This window comes from Psammomys obesus, unplaced genomic scaffold (genome assembly GCF_907164565.1).
Source record: "Psammomys obesus unplaced genomic scaffold, mPsaObe1.curated_primary_1811, whole genome shotgun sequence".
NCBI lineage: Eukaryota > Metazoa > Chordata > Mammalia > Rodentia > Muridae > Psammomys > Psammomys obesus.
Genome location: NW_026596064.1, coordinates 15,463,546 through 15,487,483, shown reverse-complemented (window position 1 = coordinate 15,487,483; position 23,938 = coordinate 15,463,546). Strand labels below are relative to the sequence as shown.

Below are 23,938 nucleotides of genomic sequence, written 5' to 3'. Positions count from 1 at the left end.
GCAGCTGGGGGTGGGGGTGGGGAGCTGCTGCCACCACCAGGGCCAGCCCTACTGTGCTGCCCAGGTGAGGCGAGGGGCCGCTGTCCTGAGTGCTAAAGCCACTGTTTCATAAATCAGAAAATATTGTGGGTTTTTGTTTGTTTTTTGTTTTGTTTTGTTTTAGTAGCCATGGAGATGTTCTCCTTAAGTACCCACCAGAGAAGTACACAAAGGTTTTGTCATGGGAAATGGATGGATCTGTGCGAGTCTTGCCTTTTCTTGAGGAGTCTTTTCTAAGTGTCTGTGTAATAAAGTATCAATGTTTTAGGGAAGCTTTCTAGAAGCATCCCGGAAGACATGTGCTACACAGAGAAGAGAATCCGCACATAATCACAAATGTGCTCCGTAACTGAAAATTGCCCCCATGACTGTGTATGGTTGCTGCTCTGAAGGTCAAGTTTCTGAAGCGGGGCGCCTGTGCCGAATTTTACCTCCAGGAGGAGAGAAAAGAAACTCAATTTCAGTCTAACAGGAAACACGTACCTTGCTGTTCAGCTGTTGAATTCTTAGTTCCTTCTGGTGAATTTCCTTTAAGCTGTCATTGAGCTGAGTCCTGAGAAGTTCTGTTTCATAAACTAGGTTTTGAGACCCGTCGAGGGAAGCTGATGCCTCTGGGGATGCCTGCCAGAGCACAGACATCGCTGGAATGGTCTCCTAAGATTGCTCAGACTGGCTCAATGTGAGACCCAGCCCATGGGAGAGAGCCAACCCCTGACATTATTAATGATACTCTGCTATGCTTGCAGACAGGAGCCTAGCCTAACAGTCTTCTAAGAGGCTTTATCCAGTAGCTGATGAAAACAGATGCAGAGACCAATAACCAAACAATAGGCTAAGCTGGGAGAGTTTTGTGGAAGAGTGGGAGGAAGGATAGAGAGAGCTGAATGGTCAAGGCCACCACAAGAAGACCTACAGAGTAAACTAACCTGGGCCCAAGGAGGCTCACAGAGACTGAACCTCCATCCAAATAACATGCATGGACTGGACCTAGAACCCCTTCCCTACACACATATAGCAAGTGTGCAGCTTGGTCATCATGTGGCTCCCCTAACAATGGGAGCAGGGTCTGACTCTGATCCTGTTGCCTGCCTCTGGATCTCTTTGTCCTTGCTGGGCTGCCTTGTCAGGCCTCAGTGGGAAAGATGCACCTACTCCTCCTGCATTTGAGGTGCCAGGGTGGGTTGGTACCTCTTGGGGGACTACCCTTCTTTGAGAAGAATGAGATGGAGGGATGGGAGGAGGGGTTCATGTGGGTGGGACTGGGAGGAGAAGAGGGAGGAACTAGGATTAGGCTATAAAGTGATTAAATTAAAAAAAATTTTTCAAAAAAAATTAAAAAAGAGAAGAAGCATATACACAAAAAAGATTGCTCAGATTTAAATCCTCCCCTCTAGAAGAGAATGTGCCACCTCTGAAAAAGGCAGGAGGCGGCTTGCCTAATGGTAGCAGATAAGCAGCTACAGGAGGCTGATCTTTTGGGTAGTGGCACCTCAGTAGAAACCACACTGCTCGCCTCACCTGTCGTTGGTACTGTGCTGGGAGAAGCTGAGGCTTGGGGGAAGACCTCAGCTCCCTCAGGAGACTCTGCAGATGACTGAGCTGCTGATCTTTCTCTGAGATGGCCATGAGGTACTGCTCCTTCATCCTTCTCTCATGCAGTTCCCAGGAATTCTTCTCCATTCTACAGCATGGAAAGAAATGGCTCAAATATACTCACGACACAAAGAACAACAACTCCATATTCAAAACATTCGCATGACGTGTGAGCAATGCAGCGAAACTAATACATAGCAGAGTGAAATTTATTCTGCAAGTGGAAACGTGCAGTAAGGTGATGACACAGGAAGAGAGGGAGAAACTCCAGAAAGGCTGGCATAGGATTTGGAACCTGAGCAAAGAGCTGGGTTTCCAAATGGGAAAAGCAATTAAAAAATCAGTGTGAAAGCTCAATCCCGGGCACCAGTACAAATGCAGAGGATGAAGTTCAGAATTGTAGGAGTCAGCGTGTGGAGCAGATATGTATGGAATGAGGACAGTGAGACCATGCAGGGCATGGGAAACCCCCATAGTCCTGCAGCAGTCATGCCCACGATGCAGAATTAACATCAGTGTCGACTCTGCACGACTTAGAATTCTGGCTCTTGCACATAGTAGGTATGAGACCCAAGCAAATGTTAATGTCACCAAGTTTCTTCAATAAAGTAGAATAAACTAGTTATTCCTTAAGACTATTACATGGACTAAATGAGACGGCATACATCAAATACCAAGCCCAGCACATATTAACCGTTAAAGAATAAACACTAGTTATTTTGATTTACTTATTCCCCAAATTTGGTAAAGAGTGGCCCACTGAACACCGGCTATTTCTTTGTTATACATAAAGGAGCCGGGTGTGGTGTGTAACTGGGTGCTCTCATGGGGAAACGGGGCAATGCCTATCCAAGCACTCTTACTATTCCTGCAGCGTTCTATAAATCCGTAACTATTTCAAGATAAAATGATAAAAGACAATTAAAAGGGTCAAAATGCAGGGACAGTCCTACCTGAGCTGATGCAGCTCATGCTGCCAGGAGAGGCTTTCCTGCCTCAGTTCCTCCTTCATCACCTGCAGGGCCTTTGCCTGATCCTGATGGTCCTGCAGCTGCGCTTTCAGGGGCCGTACCTCCGTGAGCTCTTGGTTCATCTGTAGGTACTGCTGCTGCAGATTCTTCAGCTCCTTCAGCTTTAACCAGACCAGAGCAACGGGTGACTCACTTCTCATTCCTTACTGACCAGTAGCTCCTACTGTCACCACAGGAGCGACAGGCCCCACAGGCTGTCAGCACCTTCCCACAGTCCACTGACAGCCAAGGAACTGCCATTAGCACTACCTGGCCTAACCATCCCTTTTACTGCCACCCTTACAGCCTCCAAAGTCCAAAGCTACAACTCCTGAGACAGCCATAAAGGACCTTCAGATTCACTGTGACTGGGAAACGATCGACTGTCCGTTGAGCCATGTGCCCTCCTCAGGCGTCTTTCTTGCATAAACAGCAGCAACGTTTTCTTTGATGCTGTTTGTTTGTTTTACGCATCCCTGCTGGACTTCAGTCTTAGGCTGAGCTGATGTCCACTACAAAGAAGGTGTGCACCCCGGTGGTTAGGGGCGCCTGGCTCTAGAATTAGATGTCTTACCATTTCTTCGATGTGAGATCATCGAAGTTCTTATTTCCTCACCTATTAAATGAGGATAATCACAGCACTTTTCCTCACAAGAATATGAAAATTAAATAAGAAAATTAATATGTTTCATACACAAAGTTAATGGATATTATGATGGACTTGTCTGTAGCAAAACTGCATTCTATTTTAAAACTCTTTACCAATACTCAAAGTTTGATGAAGAAATAATATTGGGACATCTGGGAAAGACAACAGCCTTACACACCTTTCACCCACTCAGAAATATTAGTGCTGCCACACTGGTAGCTTTTTAAAGCACCAAACACAAGAACGGAAGACAACAAAGGTCAGCAGCAACATAGTCTTGAGGCTGAAAAGCAGATGAATGATGGTGACTAACTTAACACATCTGGGTGCTGCATCTTCAGCTGGTGGTCAAGAAGCCAAGGACTAACAAAACTTACTCTGCAGCATCTTCAAAGGGCCCAGGAATTAAAGCACCAGCCACCTCTGGAAAAAATGGCGATAGTTGAGGGGAGCCAGGAGCTGAGAGAAGGATGATTGGAGCAGAGCTACTTCAGAAGGAATTGCATTGTAAACCCCTCTCAGTTCTGACATTTTGGTGCCTTCACTGAATGGCTAGCTGACTCTAGAAAAGGTAAAGGATGTAGACCTGGAGTGTGAAACAGGCCCGGCTGTAAGTAAGAGCACAGCTCTACAATAACAGAGACAGGTGACATCGCCATGAGCACTACCCGCCGGTTTCCTTCTACACAGGAGACTAAAGAGCTCTCAAAGATCTGATCAGACCCCGAGGAAATAAAGACACAAACTTGGGGACCACGATCAACAAGCTCAACAAGATCACACCGCAGTGAACCCACACCAAGTGAGTTCACTGGCAGGCTTTTTAGTTCACTCCACAGGCTTTTTAGATTCTGCTGTTCGTGTGAGGAAGAAACAATGATTGCTCTTTGTCTAAAGAAAGGCTAAGATGAGGGATGAGGAGCAACTGCTGAAAGAGGGTGATTCAACACATCAGGAGAGGGAAATCACATGCGATTAAGAGAGAATGCTAGCGATCAGAAACATTATAGCAGCAAGAAAAAAATTACAAAAAACAAACAAAAACCAAAACTCACTAAAAGAAGTCTGAGTCAGTTACGGAGGCACACGCCTGTAATCCTGGACTTTGAGAGGCTGGTGCAGAAAGACTTTAAGTTTGGTGTCAGCCTGGACTACACAGAATCTTCTAGGCCAGCCTCAGCTATATAATAAGACCTTGTTTCAAGAACAAGATAGGAGACGGCTTAGCAGTTAAGAGCTCTTGCTGCAATTCCAGGGGACTCCAGTTCAATTCCCATGTTGGGCAGCTCACAATTGTCTGTAATTCTGATGCCCTCACCTGCATGTGTCAGACACAGACACAGACACATAAATTAAATACCAACAAAGCAAAACACCACAAATTAGACAATCTACCCATAAAACAAGAAAACACATAATAAACAAGAAAAAAAAGGAAGTTCTTGCAAATAAAGAACAGGGCTGGAGAGATGGCTCAGTGGTTAGGAGCACCGTCTGCTCTTCCAGAGAACCCTGGTTCTATTTCCAGCAGCCACATGGCAGCTCACAATTATAACCACAGTCTGAGGGCATCCGAGGACAAGCACGTGGTACGCATGCACACACACACACACACACAGACAAAATGCCCATACACATGAAATAAATACAAGTAAAACAACATGATGGCAAAAACAAAAACATCAAATGGGGTCAGAAGATGGAGCGGAGTGCTGGTGAGATGCCTCAGTGGCCCAGGCACTTGTGCGCAGGCAACGTGAGGCAAATGGTAAGACAAGTACTTGAGACATGGGGAGGCAAAACAGGATCAGGCAACAGGCAAGTGTGGCAAGAGGATCTGAGCTCTGGAATGACCCCCCAAAAGAAAGCCGTGAGGAAGACACTCCAGCCAACAGGATGGCAATGTGGGTCGGATACGCTAGCTGTGCGCACTGTGTGCTGAGGAGGTGGCCTGCATGCTGAGGAAAAAGGACAAAGCTGGAAGATGAGGAATCACAGGTCTTGAGTGGCAGACCAAGAGAAGACTCTTCCAGCCCACCATGTTCCTCTCCAAGCGTCCTGGGCAGGGCAGTCCTAAGAAAAGAAGAGTTTCCAGGAGAACGCTTATCTATTAGAGGGGTTACACGCTGGAGGCGGTACTGTTACAAATGTGAACGTAAAGAAGCTTACCACCGGATGCTGAAGGTGAATGGATGGATATTTGAACAGAATAAAATACTTGATGGTTAGATGGAATAACACCAGAGTGACAGTTTTAGAAACAGAGTATCACTGCACGTTACAGAATTGGGAAATAACTTTTAAAAAAAGGTTTGGCTCATCAATGGTCAGTAGACAAGTGTGCAGGTGGGGCTGAGAGAACAAGATGCAGTGTCCAGTGTTTACAGTGCACACACGTAAGTAAGCAAGTCCCCCAACGATGCACAGCTAACTCTGCTGACTCTGCACCTGCTGAAACCACTCAGGAAACGGATTTTGGCTTAGAACACAAAGAATGGTAGAATGGCCCAAATGTGTATCAACTGTGTGCACGTCCACGTGGGTGCAGGCACATGTGTATATGTGTGCCTGTGTCTACCTGGGAGCCAGGGGACAGCTTTAGGTGTGTTCCTCTGAGGCCATGCAGCCTTTTGCTTTAATTGTGTTTTCAAGTGAGTGTGTGCATATGTATGTGTAGGTCAGGAGTTAAAGTTCTCATCCCGGGATAACGTATCAGAGAGCCTGCATAACAGGTATTTACATTATGACTCCTAACAGTAGCAAAATTACAGTTATGAAGCAGCAACAAGACAAGTTATGGTTGGGGTCACCACAACATGAGGAACTATATTAAAGGGTTGCAGCATCAGGAAGGCTGAGAACCACTGGTGGAGGTGCTCGGACACATGCAGGCCAAAGGTTGACATCAGGTGAATGCCTCTATTTCTCTTCATGTTTTGAGACAGGGTCTGTTATTTCTTCACTGAACCTGGACATCACCAGTTTGGCTTGGCTGGCCGGACAGTGGGCTCCAGGGTTCTGCCCATCTTCGTGTAGCACTGGGATCACATGTATGTGCTCTACGCTTGGCTTTTTTTATGCTGTGCTGGGTATCCAAACACAGGTTTTCATGCTTGGGCAGCAAGCACTTTGTCTGTCTGTCTTAGAGACAGAGCCTCTCCCTGGCCTGGTGCTGGTCTGAATGGCCAGTGAGTTTCAAGGACCACCCTGTACGGCTTTTCTAAACAAGGGCTCTGTGAATGGAACTCAGGTACAAGACAAGCTCTCTCTTCATTTCTGAAAAGGTTAATTTAAAGGAAGTGAGCAGGAACAGGCATGGTGTTGTGTAGCTGCAATCATATCTATGTAGGCAGTAGAGGAAGGAGGATCCTGAGTTTTAACATCTGCGTGAGTAGCTTACAACAGTCTGTCTCAAAATATATGAACCGGGCTAGGGATGCAGCCCAGAGGTAAAGGGCTTGCCTAGCATCTATGAGCCCTGGGATCAACTCCTGTAGTGGAAAATAAAGATAGGAAGAAAGGAGGAAACGGGCACTAGTTTGTTTGCAAACAATTAGTGACTGAATAGTGATTTTAAGAACTGTTTTTGAGACAGCCTCACTACATAGCCCAAACTGGCCTGACATGAGCTACGTAGTCCCGGCTTGTCTTGAACTCAGACCATCCTCCAAAGTGCTGCCATGTCTAGTGACACTTTAAGAAATCCCTTTTACACTTAACTTCTTTCTTGACAAGTTAGGGTTGACAAGCCAATCCTTACTATCCTGATGTAGCAGATGATCAAGGGCTCAACTGCCACTGAGAAGACACTGAACAACTGACCCTGTGCTTTCTTCCAACTAGCCTGCTTTCCATTCTGGAACCATTTACAGGATGTGCAAAACAGCTTGTTATCTTTTAATCCTTTATAACCAATGCAGACTCTGTGCAAAGAAGAGTCCTCAGGGCTGAAAGTGGTAGTGGCATGTCTGCTTCCTGTCAGCCCCAAACCATCTGTGGAATGTGCAGCAATGCTGGTGATTTTATACAAAGGCTTTACAAACAGAAACATTTATCTTTTTCTATGGAAATAAGAACCAATGTAAAGAACATCCCCAAACCTCTGAAACACAGATCTGAAATGGACACTCACTAATCGATCCCTGTCGTTCTGGAGTGAAGACATGGCCTTTTTCAAGCTCTGTACTTCAGCTGAGCTGGAGGCAGATGAAGGAGCTGCAGCCCTCTGCTTCCCTTCCTCCAACTTCCGGAATTTCTCCAGCTCACTCCACAGGTGATCTCTCTCATTCTGCAGACTGGCCATGGCCTTGGAAAAGGACTGCACTTGGTTGTAAGAATCTTCTAGTTGTGAAGATAGGTGAAGCAATTGCTCGTCTTTGGACATGAGCTGCTGGTTCAGTTTCTCAATGTGGGACAAGCCGTTCTCAGCGGTGGTCAGAGGAAAGGCAGCCTGGGAAAGGATGTCACTCTCTCTGCCTAAATCCTTCTGCTCTTTCAGCTGGGCCAGCTCCTTGAGACTGGCATCATACTTCTTCTTCAGGTCACTAAGCTCCTCAGTGGCATGATCTCTGCTGTCCTGCAAGGAACTCATTGACCTTCCAAAGGACTGAATCTGTGCTGTAAGATCTTTATTCTCTTTAGTTACCATAAGTAACTTCTGCTCCATCTCGACCAGATCTCTCGCCAGTTCTGCCACCCTCTCTTCTGCTGTTTCAGTTTCATTCCTCATTATCCCTGCGTCATGATGGAGGTGCTTCAGCTCCTTCTTCAGCTTCTCCTCGATTTCACTTACCTTCCTGGTAGCTTCCTTCTGAACACAAACTAACTCCTCTTCCAGATCCGCAGTTCTCTTCTGGGAAGAGGAGAGTGCCACATTTAACTGCTGAACCTCCTCTTCTTTTACTTTCAGTTGGGCAAGATAGATTCCTACAGTACCCTCTTCCTGCAAGGCTGTCACCTGTCTCGTCAAGTTCTCGATCTCTTTAGACAAACCTTGTTTCTCCTCTTGGAGGGCATCAGAAAACCTTTGTAGGCTTTGCTTTGCGTCTTCTGACCCCTTCAGCTTTTCTTCTAATTTTGCACATTCACTTTTCAACTCCTTGTTCTGCTGTAGTTGAGCCTCAAGGAGTTGCTTTTGCTGACAGTCCTTGATGGCTATCATCTCCTTCAGGTCCTGCCGGTACTGGACCAGCTCAGCATCCAGCTTGGCATTCTCGGAGTTGAGATCATCCATGTGACCTCTCAGCCCTCGGATCTCCTCCCTCAGTTTATTGTTCTCAGCAGCAGCGTCTTGGATGAGCTGGTCTTTTTCCAAGATGACAGTGAGATGTCGCTCTTCCAGCTGCTGATAGTCACTCACTATGCGGTCTCGGTCGTCCTGGAGAGAGGAGATAGACTTAACGAAGGAATCCAGCTGTGCCTTCTGCTCAGAATTCTCCTTCTTGATGGTTTCTAGAGTTTCCATGACCTGACTGGTTTTCTCAACAGCCTTTCTGTTTTCCTCTTCTAGGGCCGCATTCTTCTGTTCCTCCTGGGACAGGAGGTTTTCTAGCTCCTTGACTTCTTTACTGTGTTGTTGGCGCAGTTCCGCCACAGCTCCTTGGATTGCCTCCTCCTTGCCAGAAAGCAGGCTTATAATCTTCTGCTCCTTCTCGTTGATTTCATCATGCAGCCTAGCGGTTAGCTCTCTGGAGGTCTTCAGATCAGTCTCGAGTTGCTCATGGCTGAACTTGCGATTTTGGATATGAGCATCTTGCTGCTTTATGATCCCCTCCAAGCTTTCTTTCTGTTCTTTACATTTTTCTAAAGAGTTATTTAAATCAGTTGACTGGTCTTTGAGATTCTTGAGTTCTGATTCCAACCTAGTTAGTTCATTCATAGAATTGTGGTATAGTTGTTGAGTTTCTTCCAGCTGGGCCATAAGTTCTTTATTTTCCCCTTGAAGGTTATCACAAACCTTCTGTTGATGCTGGAGCTCTGAATGGGCCTTGGACTCCCAAGTTTCCTTGTCATGTTCAAGCCTGGGGAATGGGGACAGAGGTGGGGGAGAAGGATGGAGGGAGAAGGAAGGAGGGAAAAAAGTAGAGATATTAACTATATGACTTACACAAAACTGATCTACGAGTCAGTCAATATTCATGATTGGCGGTTTAATAAAAATCTTAGTTCTCTGTATCTATACACATGTATTGACCACACAGAAAAATAACATATTAAAGACATATCACAGAGCTCTGAATCATGAAACTGTTTTTTTTTTTTATTTCAGCGATCCAGTTTAAGACACTGAAAAGTAAATCAGCTCCCAACCCCCCTATTTTATTCTACTTTGCTCCAGACAAGCTAATGTCCAGTTTCTGTTTTTTTCTTCTTTTTAATGTCCAGTTTCTTTAAAGCTCTAATCCTGGCAAAAGAAACGGTAAGGAAACAGAAGGGGAGGAGCAAAGGGTTGAGTCACTGTGGGTTCCTGACCTTCAAAGGTGACATTCTAGAGTCTGAGGATGGGATTTCCAACTGACATACAGAGGATAGTTGACACCAACAGTGGCGGAGAGAGAGGAGAGGAGCACTTAGCACACTGAAGCAATCCTTTGGGTGTAAGCAGGTAGAAATCTAGACAAAGGTAGTCAGGTTGTCAAGAAATCCAGAAATGAAATTGGAAGGAAGAGATATGGGGAAAAGATGTCAGCGATTTTATGTTAATGATTTAATGCTAATACAAAATCATAACAAGAAGTTTTAAAAATGGCAAAAAGTATCAGAAGGGAAAGGACATATGCTCTAAGGGAATTTAAAGCAAAAATTGGTTCAGTAATAAATAAATAAGTGAAATACTGAAACCAATAAAAGCAGTTTGAAAACTTTCTTTGCCTTCACCATTTTCTCTGTGGGGAAAGGCTTTGTTGCTTACCTGGAGATGTTGATCTTCAATTCCTCCACATGGATGGTCATTTGTCGAAGCTGATCCTTTAGAACGCTGCAATTCTCCTCTTTGAGTCTGATCTCTTCCTCTTTGGTTTGAATGGCATCATCAAATTTCTGCTCCCATTTCTTAGCTTCATCGATCACCCTGTCACGGTCATCCTGGAGGGATGACATGCTCTTAGTGAAGGCTGCGAGCTGGGCTACAGTGCTGTGCAGGCTCTCCTGCAGCTGCTTCATTTCCTTGTCTTTCCTGGTCAGTGTGGCCTGGACTTCCAGAAGTGTGTCTTCCACGTGGGCCTTCTCCTTATGCAGAGCATGCAGCTCCTCTTGGGTGCTTGTCTTCTCTTTCAGGTGTTTCTCTTCTGCCTGCTCGAGTTGGCGCAGGAGGGCTTCATCTTTTTGTTTCATCTGGCTCTTGACGAACTCTCTGTTTGCCTGAAGTTCCTTCTTCAGTTTGAGGTTGTCTGCCAGCACTCTCGCGGCTTCACTTTGGGTGTCATCCAGCAGCACTTTGAAGCTAGATAATTCTGCTTGTGCCTTTTTGCGCTGTTCAACAGCTTGCGCCAGATTCCCTTTTGTTACGTCCAAATCCTTTTGGGATTCAGCCTGAACAAACTCTAAAGCCTTGACCGTCTTCTCCAGAGCACTGATCTTCTCTTGGTACCTAATGCAGTCCTTCTGCAGTTGCTTTACCTCTTGCTGTTTTTCTTTCAACAGCTCCTGGAGCTCCTTGGCATGGCTTTTATTGCCAGGCCCTTTCTCGGCACCCTGTATCTTCTCCATAAACTCCTTTCGTATTTCTGACTCCACCATGCTTTTTTCCTTGACCAGCTGCTGCTTTTCTTCTTCTAAATCACTCACACACTTTTTAAGGTTCTGCATTTCGGATTCCAGTTGCTCGTTTTTTATCTGGGCATCTGTAACATCCTGGTAATAATTCCCAATGCTGCCATTAAGTTCTGCCAGTTGATTCATCAGCCTCTCTTCTAAGTCATCTTTCTCCTCTTCTGCCGTCTCTTTCAGCTTGGTAACTCTGGAGAGTTCTTCTTGGATTTGCTGATTTTGCATGCTTATTTTGGCGACTTCTTCCTCAAGTAGCTTTAGGTCACCATCTTTTGCAGAGAGTTGACTCAATAGGGCATTTTTCTCATTTTCTAAAGTCTGGCTAAGTTCCTTTTCCTTCTGTTGCTCCACCTCTAATTCACCAATTCTTCTCCTAAGCTGATCAAGCTGCTGTAGGTAGTTATTGATGTCATCGTGGGAGCCGAAAGTCTCACCAATGCCAGACTTGGCACTGTGAGCTGATGGAACAGCTTCCGGATCTTCAAGCTTAGCACTGAATCTCTGTGAGTCTTGCTCTTGAGACTTGCCCACCACAGCTTGTGTTACATCTTCAATGATATCCTTCTGTTCATCGGATTTCTCAGTTGCCTCTAGGCTAGCTTGTTTCAGTACATGATCTTCTACCTGATGCTTTAGCTCTTGAATCTCTTCACTCAGAATGTCTTTCTCTGCCATTAAAGCCTCAAACTGCTTAGACAGGGTTTTATACTCCAATTTGACCCTTTCTAGTTCCTCCTTCAAGCTAGAATTGGAAGAGAGAAGAGCTTCCATGCTTTCTTTGGCTCCTCCTACAGGCTGGGCCTCTGCTCTAAGCCGGTCATTTTCTTCCTCCAGCTCAAGGATCTTCTGTTGTTTAGATTTAGCAAACTTTCTCATCTTTTCTCTCATCTCTTCCATTTCCTGTTCTGCATCCTGCAGCTGCTTTTCTGTCTCTCTCTTGTCTGTCTCTGTGCTTCGTAATTTCCCATAAAGCTCTTGCTTCTCTTGCCTCACGCTTTCCACCACGTGCTGGATCCTTTCTGCTTCATTGCTCACATTCTCGTAGGACTGCAGAAGAACTTCATACTCCTTCTGCAGTTCCTTGTGTTTCTCTTGCCATTCGTTGCTCTCTGCAATCTTAGAACATCTTAAAGATTCAAGCTCCTTCAACAGCTTTTCCTTGTCTTCAGTAAGACCCTCCAGAGCTAGTTTTAGGCTTTCACAAGAGCCACCAAGGCTCTGATTTTCCAGTAAAGACCTGTCCATTTCTACAATGAGTTTGTCTCTTTCTTCCTGAAGAATGGCTAACTTCCCTAGGAGTGCATCTTTCTCTTTATTCTGAACAGAAACCTGGCTTTCTACATCTGCCAGAGACTTGGTCAGGCGTTCAATGGCATCTCTGGCTAAAGACAACTCCTCTTGCAGATTCTTGTTTTCTCTGAGTGCCTCCTTTCGGGAGATGAGGGCAGCCTGCAGTTTCCTCTGAATTTGTTGCTTTGCTTTAGTTTCTTCCTCAGCTTCGTTTGGCTTCTGCTTCAGTTCACAAAGTTCCACCTGGACCTGCTTTAGCCTCTCCTCGTGCTCTTTGGCTTGCATTTCCAGCTGTGTGTGCAGGGCCTTGATTAAATTCTCCTGCTCCATCATCTCTGTGTGTACTGTGCTGAGGGTCTGCTCTTTCTCACTAAGCTGTCCAGAAAGACAGCTGACCTCGTCTTCCTTCTGGCGGAGGTGCTTCTGCAGTTCGTCTAGCTCAGGCTGAAGAGTTTTCAGATGTTCCAGGCTAGCAAGTTTTAGTTGACTGCTTTCCAGTTCCTGCTTCAGCCTTTCCATGTGGGCCTCTGCCTCATGGGATGCTGCCTTCAAATTCTGGATTTCTATACCCTGTTTGCTTATCTGCTCTTGTAATAGAAGCACTTCTTCTGACTTTTTAATCAGCTCACTTGCTGCAGAACTAACTTTCAATTCCAGCTCTTCTTTCTCAACCTCCATTTCTTTCAACTGGGCCTTAATCTGGGCAATAGAAACAGTAACCTGGAGAGCTGCTGTCTCTCCGGGGTGAGAAGGCCGAGTTGTGCCTAAATCAGACTCGAAGGCAGGCTGGGTGGGCTGCTGTTCTTTATCTTCGAGCGAAATTCCTTCTAACCCTTGTGCCAGCAGACCAGGCTCCTGCTGGTCAGTGCCCGGGAGCTGTGTGTCCACAGACTCCTGCACTTGCAACTGCAGCTGCCTTAGCTGGTCCCCGATGTGCTCATTTTCCTTCCTCTGCTCATCAAAGTGTTCCTGGAGGCGACAGTAAGCATCCTGCTGCTCTTTGAGCTCTTCCTTCAGATGTTTCTCTTTCTCTTGTGCCTTTTTTAGAATTGCCTTGCGGGAAGTTAAGGCTTCTTGGAGCTTCTTTTTGAGTTGTTCCTTTTCCTTTTCAAGGTCTAGTATCTTTCCCTCCAACTCTGGCTTACCGTGTTCCCCACCACCTGCACTGGGTGGGCTGCTCACCACCATTTCTTTTGCAGGCGCTGCAGCGTCTCCATGCCCAGCATCCTTATTGCCTGTGGCTAATTTCTCAATAGTTGCTTGGTTTTCAGTGATCTCAGCTCGAAGCAAATCTATTTGCTTGGTCTTCTCCTGCAAGCTCTGATTCATCTGTTGAACCACAGCCTGTAATTCTTCTTCCGCTGCTATCTTTTCTTTCAAATCTCTCCTTACGTGCTCTAGTTCCACTTCTTTTTTGGATATTGTCTGTTTTAAAGAAACTTGTATTTCTTGCCACTTAGAGGTCTCACATTTTTCTCGGTCATCTTTGTTCTCTCCATCTTCCTCCAGCTTTCTCCTCTCACTCTCTCTGAGTGGAGTCTCTTTCCTAGACTCCTCTTTCACCTTGGCTAACTCTTCCTCCAGAGCGCTGACTCTCTGGAGTAGCTCCTTTCTGTTAATAAGCGCTGCCTGGAGCTTCCGCTTTCTCTGCTCGCTCTCTTTCTTCAGGCACTCCAGTTCCTGCTGAAGCCCCTCTTTACTCACCAGCCCCACTGGTGACTCATCGTGACTATGGTTAAGGTTGGAATCACCTCCATGATCCTCTACCTGCTCTTTTTTTGCTTCTTCAGCTCTGGACAATAAATTGAGCTGCTCCTTCAGAGTCTTAATTTCAACCCCGAGAGAAAACTTTTCTTCGTTAAGCTGCACCATTTTCTCTGTCATACTGAAGCTGAGTTCCGTCACTTGCTGATCCTTCTCCTGGATGGTTTGCTGGAGTGTCTCCACATCTTTCTTTTTCTCTAGTAAGAGCTGGTTCATTTTGGCTATTTCCAGTTCCTTCTGCGAAAGAGCTTGGGATAGTCCTTCCATCTCATTTGACATGTCCTTCACCCGTTCTGCCCCCTCGAGCACTTCCCTTTCCTTCTTCTGCAGCTGGCTCTGCAGGCTTTTTATCTGGGTGCCCTGCTCAGAAAACTGTAGCTGCAGATCATCCAGCTCTCTCTGGAGAGCTTCGATCTTCACATCTTTAGACCTGGCCTCTACGCTTAGGCTGTGGATCTGCTCTGTGAGCACGCTGTGCTGAGTCCTCTGGCTTTCATAATCCAGACCTCTTTGCTTCTCTGCTTCTGCAAGGCTGGTTTCCAGTTCCTGGACCTGAGCCCGAAGCTCTGCTAAGACATGGAGCTCCTCCACCTGGGAAAGCAGCTGGTCTCTTTCTTCAGACACAGCAGTGAGCTTGCTGCGGGCACCCTCAGCACTCTCCTTCAGTTCTTCCATGAGCTGGGTTAGGTTGCTAATTTCCTTAGCTTTCTCTTCTAAATTTTTCTCATAAATGTCTTCTGCTTTATGAAGGCCTGTCTCAAGCTCCAATACTTGAGTCTTCAGCCTTTCTAATTCTCCCTGGTGACACTGGCAAATATCTACAGGGGAAGATTTGTCTGTACTATCCAGCTTTGGGGATTTCAGGTCCATTCCAGCATCATTTAGAGGCCCTGCCTCAGATGTTTGCTGCTGATCTTCAGCACTTGCCTGTTCCTCTTTTTCAGCTGCTGGGATGCTGCTCTCCTTACAGAGGCTATCTCCCGCTATAACTGAGGGCAGACCTTCACTCTCCATCAGCTTCACTTCTTTCTGGTCAAGGAGCTCATAGTCCCCCTCAGGCTTCTTGCCCTGCAGCTGGGACTTAAGAAATGCGATTTCCTCTTGGGCTTCTTTCATTTCTGCTAATAAAACAGATAGTTCTTTATGTTTCTGAGAAAATGTGTTCTCTAGGACATCTCGGCCACTTTCTTCATTATTAAAACTGCTCTTGTTGAGTGAAGTATAACCAGCTGTGCCGACCTATTAAAAAATAAGCAAAAGAAACACCAAGAAAAGCCTTAATCAAATATTTCATATAGCATTAAAATTAGCCCAATACAGAACTAGCATTTCATGAATTTTCTAAAACTTGCAACCTTTTGGTCCATACTTTTTTTATGTCATAAAACTGTTAAAATTTGTAAAACTCTGTAACTGCCAAACTGAACATGCGGGATTCAGTCAACTCCACTCTGCGGTCTCTTTCTAGTCAAAAGGGCCCATGGAAGCTTGGAATCCATTTTCTCAATATTTCCAATAAAAAACAACAACAACAACAACAACAACAACAAAACTATTCTTATATCTTAGAAATAACTTAGTTATTTAAAAAAATTAGGAAATGAATTAAATACCCCTTCCACACCAAGGAGTAAGTTATAAGATTTCTTTTCCTAAGCAATTTACTGAAATAAAGTTGTAAAATTAAACAAAGCAAGCATTAGCACTGATAAGTAGACTAGCAAACAAGCAGATCCAGAAAAGTTACCAGGGTCAAAAACTTCAAAATGAGCTCTGCTGGTGCTTGGTGTGGCATGATGGACCCATGTGGCAAATATGAGACAAGGTATTATAGATTACGTGTTAGGATGCTCAGTCCATGCCTTCTCTATAGTGGTTTGCTTGGGAAGAAAAACTGTTGAGTCTCAGGATGTATTTAATTAGTTCAGTGAGAAACCCTGTCTCAAAAAGTACAATGGAGGGCAACCAAGGAAGAGACCTGACACTGAATGGCCTCTGGCTTTCACCAGGACAGGAAATGTGCACGCACGCACGCACGCACGCACGCACGCACACACGACTTATACACATGCACACAAACGGTTGTGGGGGATGTGGGCATGGCTCACTGGAGAAAATGCTTGTTGAGCAAGCATCAGGAGTTTAGATTCTCAGTGCCCACATAAATGCCAGGCATGGTAGCACATATTTATAATCTCATCGTTTTTCATAAGTAATATCTTAATGATCTATATTTCTTTGTTTCTTGAATTATGGAGACATAATGAAAAACAAAAGAAGCAGGAAATAAATAGCAAATAGTAGTAAAGAAAACATAGAAATTGCATAGAAAAGCAGACTGGCAATCTCTTGAGATCACAGATATTAAACAGAAAAGATTCATAAAAGATGAAACTTCAGTGAAAGAGGAAGAAAGAATAATGGGAGTAGCCAGAAAGAGCAGCGTGCTCTCTCTGCCCTCCTGGTGTGGGATGATTTGATTCACAAGAGCTCTCTACTAGGCAGAGGGAATTCCTCTATAATTTCATGTCACAGTCTTATGTTTCCATCTCTACAGATAGGAAAGTGTGATACACTGAAAAAAAAATTGTCCCTGCCACAGGGTTCAATATAACCTACTGCTTTTTGTTCTATAAACCAAAGTGTTTTTATTGCCTTTTTTCCTAACTCTCATGCCATTCTTTCATTCTCTCTGCTCACTCCCTACAAAACTCCAGGGTTCAGTTCACTTTCTGACTAAAGAATCAAGTCATCCCACACCAAGGGGGCAGAGAAACAGAGAGCTTTGCTCTTTCTGGAGACTCTCATCATTCTTTATTTCTTTTTCACTGAACTTTCTTTCTTCTCTTATGAATCTTTTCTACTTAATCTCTGATTAAGGGATATTAACAGTCAGCTTTTCTATGCAATTTCTGTAAGTATTCCTTTGGATGAACAGGATCCATTTTTTTTTTTTTTTAAGTCAGAGTCTTACCATTTGTAACTATGTAATACTACAATTTTCTAAATTCAGTCTCCTTTGACAATTTTGTGAACAAGGCTTCAATGGTTCCATAAAAAGGAATTGAATGTAAGTTTGATGATTAATTTTATGTGGTAACTTGGTTGGATCATGGTACCCAGATCTTTGGCCAAACATCACTCTAGGTCTTTCTATGAAGGTATTTTAGTTGGCACTGACATTTTAATCAGGAAGACATGAATATATGTGTGTGCATGTGTGCACATCTGCATGTGGTGGGTCCACATGTATGCATGCACGTGTGTATGTGGAGGGTCCACATGTATGTGCACCTGCACGCAGAAACCAGAGGCCAACTTTTGGGGTTGTTCCTCAGAAGCCATCACCTTGTTTTCTGAGAAAGGCCTGGAGCTCCCCAAGCAGGCTAGCCCGGCTGGCTGCCAAGCCCCAGGGATCTGTCTATCTCTGTGTGGACAGGCCTATACCATCATGCCCAGGTTCACAAAGCTGCTGCGGCTCAGACTTAGGACTGGACATTGTACAGCGCACTTTACCCCAGTTATAAATTAGGAGAATTTGAATAAGACAGAGTATCCTTCCTAATTCAGGTGAACCTTTTCGATCAGTTGAGGTCTTGGCAGGGTTAAAAAAAAAAAAAAATCTGTCCTACCCCCAAGAGTGAATTCTACTAGCAGAATATCTCTGGACTCAAGTTTTAATAATTTTCTACATCAGGTGGCCTTTGACTCATTTGGGAGTTTCTGAATTTGCCAATGTCTAAAACTATCTCTCTTTGGGTCTACGCTTGGTATTCACTCCGTGTCCCTGGAGATATAGGCTAACATGTACTAAGCAACACTTTTGTTAAGAAGCTACATTACTCCTAAACACCACTTATGGTTATCAAGTGATAGTACGGCTGATTAAATACAATACAGCTGACAGTGACACTAAATCAACAGAACGACAGTAAGCAGTGCCGCCTGTTATAATAAATTTCAGTTGGTCCAAGTGGCAAGAAGAGGCTCTAAAGAGGACGTCTTTACCACACCGCCCTCCGTTCCCCTAAGGCTCAGAAGAGGTGGGAAGACTGCTGGAGCTGGAGGACGCGGTGAGAGCTGTGGAATGCTGTCTGCTGGACACCACATGACCACCTCACTCACCCACGAATCACAGCAGCTGTGGGTCCCTGAACAAGGTCAAGGCGGAGAGAATGCCAGCACAGATGGGCAGCAGCTCTCCAGGCCCCACCCCTTATTAGGGAGCTATCAGCACTGATGGCTGCTCTGCTCAGGGAGAGAGAATCTTTTGTTCTGAGGGTGTTCCCACTGGTCAGTTTCCTGTGTTACAATGGATCGCCCCATACCTATGATGTACCAGTAATACTAACTGGGCTTAGTGGGCTATCAAAAAAGAAAAAAAATGAAGTTGCGGAGATACATGCTAGGGGGAGCTGAAGTGGAGAAACTGGGGTGTATGTATCATATTTCATACATGTGTACACGTGTATGAACTTACAAATATGGAAAGTAGAATAAACAAATACATTTCAGGTGACAAAAGCCACAATTTTGTAAAGGGTCCTTTGAAATGCATTCCTGAGTAAAAACTGCCAACTGGAAGACATGAGAAATTCAAGATATTTTGGTTACTCTCTACCAAGAAACAAGCTGTGGTGGTTTGAATACAGGCTCAGGTGTTTCAACACTTGGTCCCCAGTTAGTGGTGCTCCTTGGAGAGGTTTAGGAGGTGTGGCTGGTGGAGGAAGGATGTCACTGGAGGTAGGCTTGAAGAGTTTGAAGACTGGAGCATTTCTGGTTCATTCTCTGCTCCAAACCTATGATGAAGGAGGCGATCACTCTCCTTCCTGCTCCTGCAGCCACGCCTACTCCTTGTTTTCTGTGCATCAGATGGACTCTTACTCTCTGGAATGGTAAGCCCAAATAAACTCTTTCTTCTATAACTTGTCTTGATCATGGTGTTTTATGATAGCAACAGAAAAGTAGCTAATACACAAGTACTTGTGTTGGTTTAAGACAAAGAATTCCAAGTACTTGAAAACTAGTAAATGAAAAAGTCTAATCCTTATGACTCTCTTAAATGTTATCTCACTCCATGGGTAATATCATCTCTGTCAACACTAGTAACTGCTGGAGTTAGCCCCTCTTAACCTAGGCCCCACTGTGACTGTACCAAGTGAGCACTTACCTCACAGACTGTGCCATCAGCCTCCCCTGTTCTAGTCTGAGCCTCCAGAAGAGTAATCCGAGAAGAGAGTTTTTCTGAAAGTCAAAAAACAGTTTCTTTAGGACAATATGTGTTGAGCATTTGAAAAAACAGTGATTTAATTGTACCAAGGCTACTTGAGGTATCAGGCATGATACTACTCAGTATGTTAATGATCATGAGAGAAATATTCTGAACAGTGGAAGGCTTAAAGGCCACAGGTGCCAAGACGTGAACTGGGCACTTGCTTTACTGTATAATCTGGAATTCTGCCTTAGTTTACCCATTCTCCTACTGTCTGAACTGTGCAGTTTTGTGCAATTGCACTTCCAATGTTCTTAATGTTCAACAGATGTTCAGACACTAAATTTTAGCACTAGAAGGGAGCTTATGCAATTCCCATGACCAAATGAGGAAACAAATGAGGAGGTTACAGACCTAGACAGACAGCTAGGACAGAATCTTAGCACACAGCTCTAACCCAGGCTATCAATGCCTTGGAAGAGAAAACTATTGAACACTGGTCCTGGAGACACTGCAGGAAGCTTATGTTCTTCCTGATAAACTAAATACACAAAGAAAGAGAAATCAGTTTTATCCAACATCTCAATGCCTTATCATGATCTACTGGGACTTGAATGTTTAGCCTCATACTTTATCCTCTAACCTCCCCTTGCACTGCCATTTTTTTCACTCTACAACAAAAACTCAGAGCTTCATTTTGTTCTGTAAACACATCAAGTTCATTCACACACCACATTTGTTCTGCTCTTTTCCCCAATAAAATGCTCTTTGCATGACTGCCTCATCTTTAGTCATTCAAATGTCAAGTTCCCAGAGAGGCCTAGCCTGACTTCTAATACTGCCTTTCTCTTACCACAAGATATACTTGCAGGACCCTGTTTCATTTTCATCCTGATATCTGTTACTCAAAAACGTTCTTTTTTTATACACGTTTATGGTCTGTCTTGCATTCTAACATGTTCACAGCTGTATCTTCAGCAAGTAGAATAATGCCTGGCTATAGGAAAGGAAGACTATTCATGAAACCTATGAATTCAAAACAGTACTCAACACATTTCATTCCCCTGAGAAAGGTGTGTAGCTGTAGAAATGACATTGCAAAAAGTGAGATAGAAAACAAAACATGATACAGATGGAAAGGTAATTTATGATAGCAGACACAAAAGCAACTACAGAAAACTCTTAAAACCAATGACCCCTGAGGGACAGAGAGTGGAAATCACAGAACCGCATAGCACGTGCAAATCATGTGAATGGATAGAAACTGCTTGCAAAATGGTAAAATAAGTATCAAAAAAAGTACTTTAAGTGGGTTAAATAATGAGCTAACTTTGTGGCTTTATTGGCAATGGTGGGAATATTTTTAATAATTATGTATTTAATAATGCATAATTTCCAGGTAGGAGCTAAGTGGAAAACTATAAAATGGTTGCATGAAAACATCAGATCTAGTTTTGTGACGTTTACATAGTGTCCCCTCTGACTCCCACACAGCACAGCACAGTAGGCAGAGGCTTTAGACCAATGGTTTTCAACCTGTGGGATGTGACCCCTTGGAGGTCTAATGATATTTTCAAGGGGTCACATATCAGACATCCTGCATGTCAGAGATTTACACTATGGTTCACAACAGTTAACAAAACCACAGTTATGAAGTAGCAACAAAAATAATTTTACGGCTGGGGGTCAACACAACATGAGGAACTGTATTAAAGGGTCGCAGCATTTAGGATGCTGGGAACCACTGTTCCAGATGAATGAGAGCAGTAAAACATCACCACATGTTAATACTACTGAACTAAGGAGGTTCTCATGAAGCACATGATGAAGAAAAGGTATGTCTGAGGCATGCCTTCATTCACAAGTCCAGAAGAATAAAATGCTAATATACTCAGCTTACTCCAGCAAGGTTTTACTCAGAAGCTGTTATTTGTCAGGTGTTATTAAGTTTAGGCAAAGCAAATTAAAAAAAAGATAAACACATAAACTAACCATCCTAATACATCACTAAAGGTATAAAGGCTTTTGTAGGCACACAAAGTACTTAATTCAGGATGAAGACTGAATTCCCAAAGAAGACAGTGTCCTGGGTGAGGGCTGAGAGAGGAGCGGACAGAATGAGAGGAGGAGGAGGAGTCCAAGCAAGGTGTTGACATGACAAAGGCCAATGGGATTACACCTCTAGCTTATTCTCATTTTGCTTTCCTCATTTTTTATTGTTTTGCCCACTGAAAAATTCAACATCTTAATAAAGTCCAACTCGGGTCATTCTCCCTAGAAGGTATCTTTGCCATTCCCAAATGAATATAAACTACTCGGAAATCCTGCAGCATTTACAGTGTATAGCAGAAACTGTGACAGTGATACAGGCACCAGCACCGTGCTCAGCGACCTGGCATGCACTAGTTTTATCTTGACAACTTCCAGCTCTGCTACCTGAGATCCTGAGAGTACAGCATCAATTCCATGTATGCACGCACAGTGTTAAGAGCAGAGGCACACACCAGATAAGAAGACAGAATTACGGTTTTCATTTATACATACCATTCTCAGCTTTCAGCTCCTCCAGCTCTACAGAACTTTGGAGCAAGGCTTCCTTTTCATTCTCTAGCTCTACCACTCTCTTCTGCAAACAGGCGTTATCCTCTTCCATGACTACCTACATTGTAGAAAGACAGCAAATTAGTGATTCCCCCGTGCAAGCTCTCACACTGATGCCCAGAGGGTCTCTAGCACATGTGCTCCAGCCACAAGGATGCATCTACTCCTCTGTTTGGGGAATCTTTGGAGATTTTTTTTTTTTTTAATTCTGAAGATAGAAAAAGAAATAAAATACATCCTATAAGCTTCCAGTTCCTTGGGTTTTGAATCCAAGACAGAAGCCTGCATTACAGAGATAGAAATCCCAACTCAACTGTGCATGACAGAACATTTTAAAACTTCACAGGCAGTATCTGAGATTAGAGTTGACTAAAGCCAGCAAGCGGCAGGGCCTGGAGGAAGATGAACATGAAGAGAGACTTCTCAAGAGGAAGAAGAACTGTGATTTCTGAATCATTGGGTTTTTTCCATTTACAATAAAATGTTCTTCTATTTATGTATCCAGAATGCTTGTCTCTCTTTGACAAGCAAGAATCTATATTAAATCTTTATAATTTTTTTGTCTTTTTACACATTTTTATCCTGCAAGGGGCTTATTTTATACAATTTCCATGTAATTCCATGGAAATTTCCATGTTAGGCTATAGAGTTTTTACTTTCAAGTTTCATGCTTGATCACAAACCTTTGCTGTTGATTAAAGAAACTGCAGGACATATGTTAAAGGTTTGGGATGTCTATCTAGAGGAAGGTTTCTAGGTTGTACTATACAAAGCAAATAAAATTCCAATAAAATAGCTACAGGCACTCTATCTTGAACAATAAGAAAGCCTTGGGGAGGAACAAAGATGCATTGTATGTGAGGTAACTGAACAGACTAAGAACATCAGTCCAGTCAAGAGGCATTAATTGTCTGTATAAATTGCTACATTCCAGCTGAACAATGAATGATGCAATGATGGGGCTGACTGAGGGGCTCTCTGCCACAGGCCAGAGTTGATAAGCATGCATCCATGCTACTGGCTGATAAAAAGTAATCAGAATGCTTCAGAATTTTAGAGCCAAAACAAAACCTCGCAAACAAAATGTTTATAGCAAAAATACAAAAATCACCCATGACAGAGAGACATAGGAAACTGTGATTCAACCTCAAGGAAAAATATAAGCAACAGAGACTAATTACAAATGATGCAATTTTTGGATTCGCAAGCAAGAATTTGTTTATTTATTGTAGTGATATCAAACCCAGGACCTTTTGAAGGCTCAGCAAGTACTGTCCCATTTTTGAGTCAGAGCCTCATAATACAGCTCAGCAAAATGGCTCTGAACTTGCGATGTCCTAAGTTCTGGGCTTACAAAGATATGCTACTATGTGTGGCAGCAAGCTAGGATTTTCAAGATGATATTATATCTATGATAAGTCATAATATGTTAGAAATCAATGAAAAGGCAGGAACTTTTGGTACAGACGAACAACTCTAAAATAAAAAAGTTAGAATAGAAAATCACAAACATGAAATGAATATATCTGTCAAAATGTACTCATGGTGTGCTTGTGATTTATGCATTTAATGGTTTGTAAACCTTACCTCAAGAGAAAAAGAGGAATTGCTCAACTAGCATACCTCAGCTACTAACAAATCCTAAAATCTAGTCAATAATACACATGCTGAAATATCTGGAGAAAAAAAAAGATCCTGATGTCAGCAGCCTACTGTGAAATTTATAAAACATTAAGAAGAACTGATAGACAGAGATAGACAAAAGGATAGCCAGTAAAGCAAAAACACAACCTCCAGGAGGAAATGCGAGCATTCAGCATGAAACTGATCCTATCTATCTGAATTGCTGGAAAAGGTCTTATGTTATTTATTTATTTATTTATTTATTTATTTATTTATTTATTTATTTATTTATTTATTTATTTATTTATTTATTTATTCTATTTATCTATTTATCTATTTATCTATCTATCTATCTATTTATCTATTTATTTATTTATTTATTTATTTATT

General features: G+C 43.5%; 1 protein-coding gene across 3 annotated transcripts in view; it reads right to left on the bottom strand.

Moving 5' to 3' along the window:
* Golgb1 (golgin B1) overlaps positions 1–23,938 on the bottom strand; it is a 47,023-nt gene that overhangs the window by 5,502 nt on the left and 17,583 nt on the right. For 2 of the 3 annotated variants that reach the window (XM_055624782.1, XM_055624783.1), the window contains 7 exons: positions 21,869–21,983; positions 19,283–19,356; positions 10,202–15,351; positions 7,424–9,311; positions 2,586–2,764; positions 1,558–1,720; positions 523–660 (listed from right to left, as the gene is read on the bottom strand). In XM_055624782.1, the coding sequence (XP_055480757.1) occupies positions 523–660; positions 1,558–1,720; positions 2,586–2,764; positions 7,424–9,311; positions 10,202–15,351; positions 19,283–19,356; positions 21,869–21,983 (7,707 nt within the window). The remainder of the gene's footprint in view (positions 1–522; positions 661–1,557; positions 1,721–2,585; positions 2,765–7,423; positions 9,312–10,201; positions 15,352–19,282; positions 19,357–21,868; positions 21,984–23,938) is intronic. The other variant, XM_055624784.1, reaches the window with a different exon arrangement.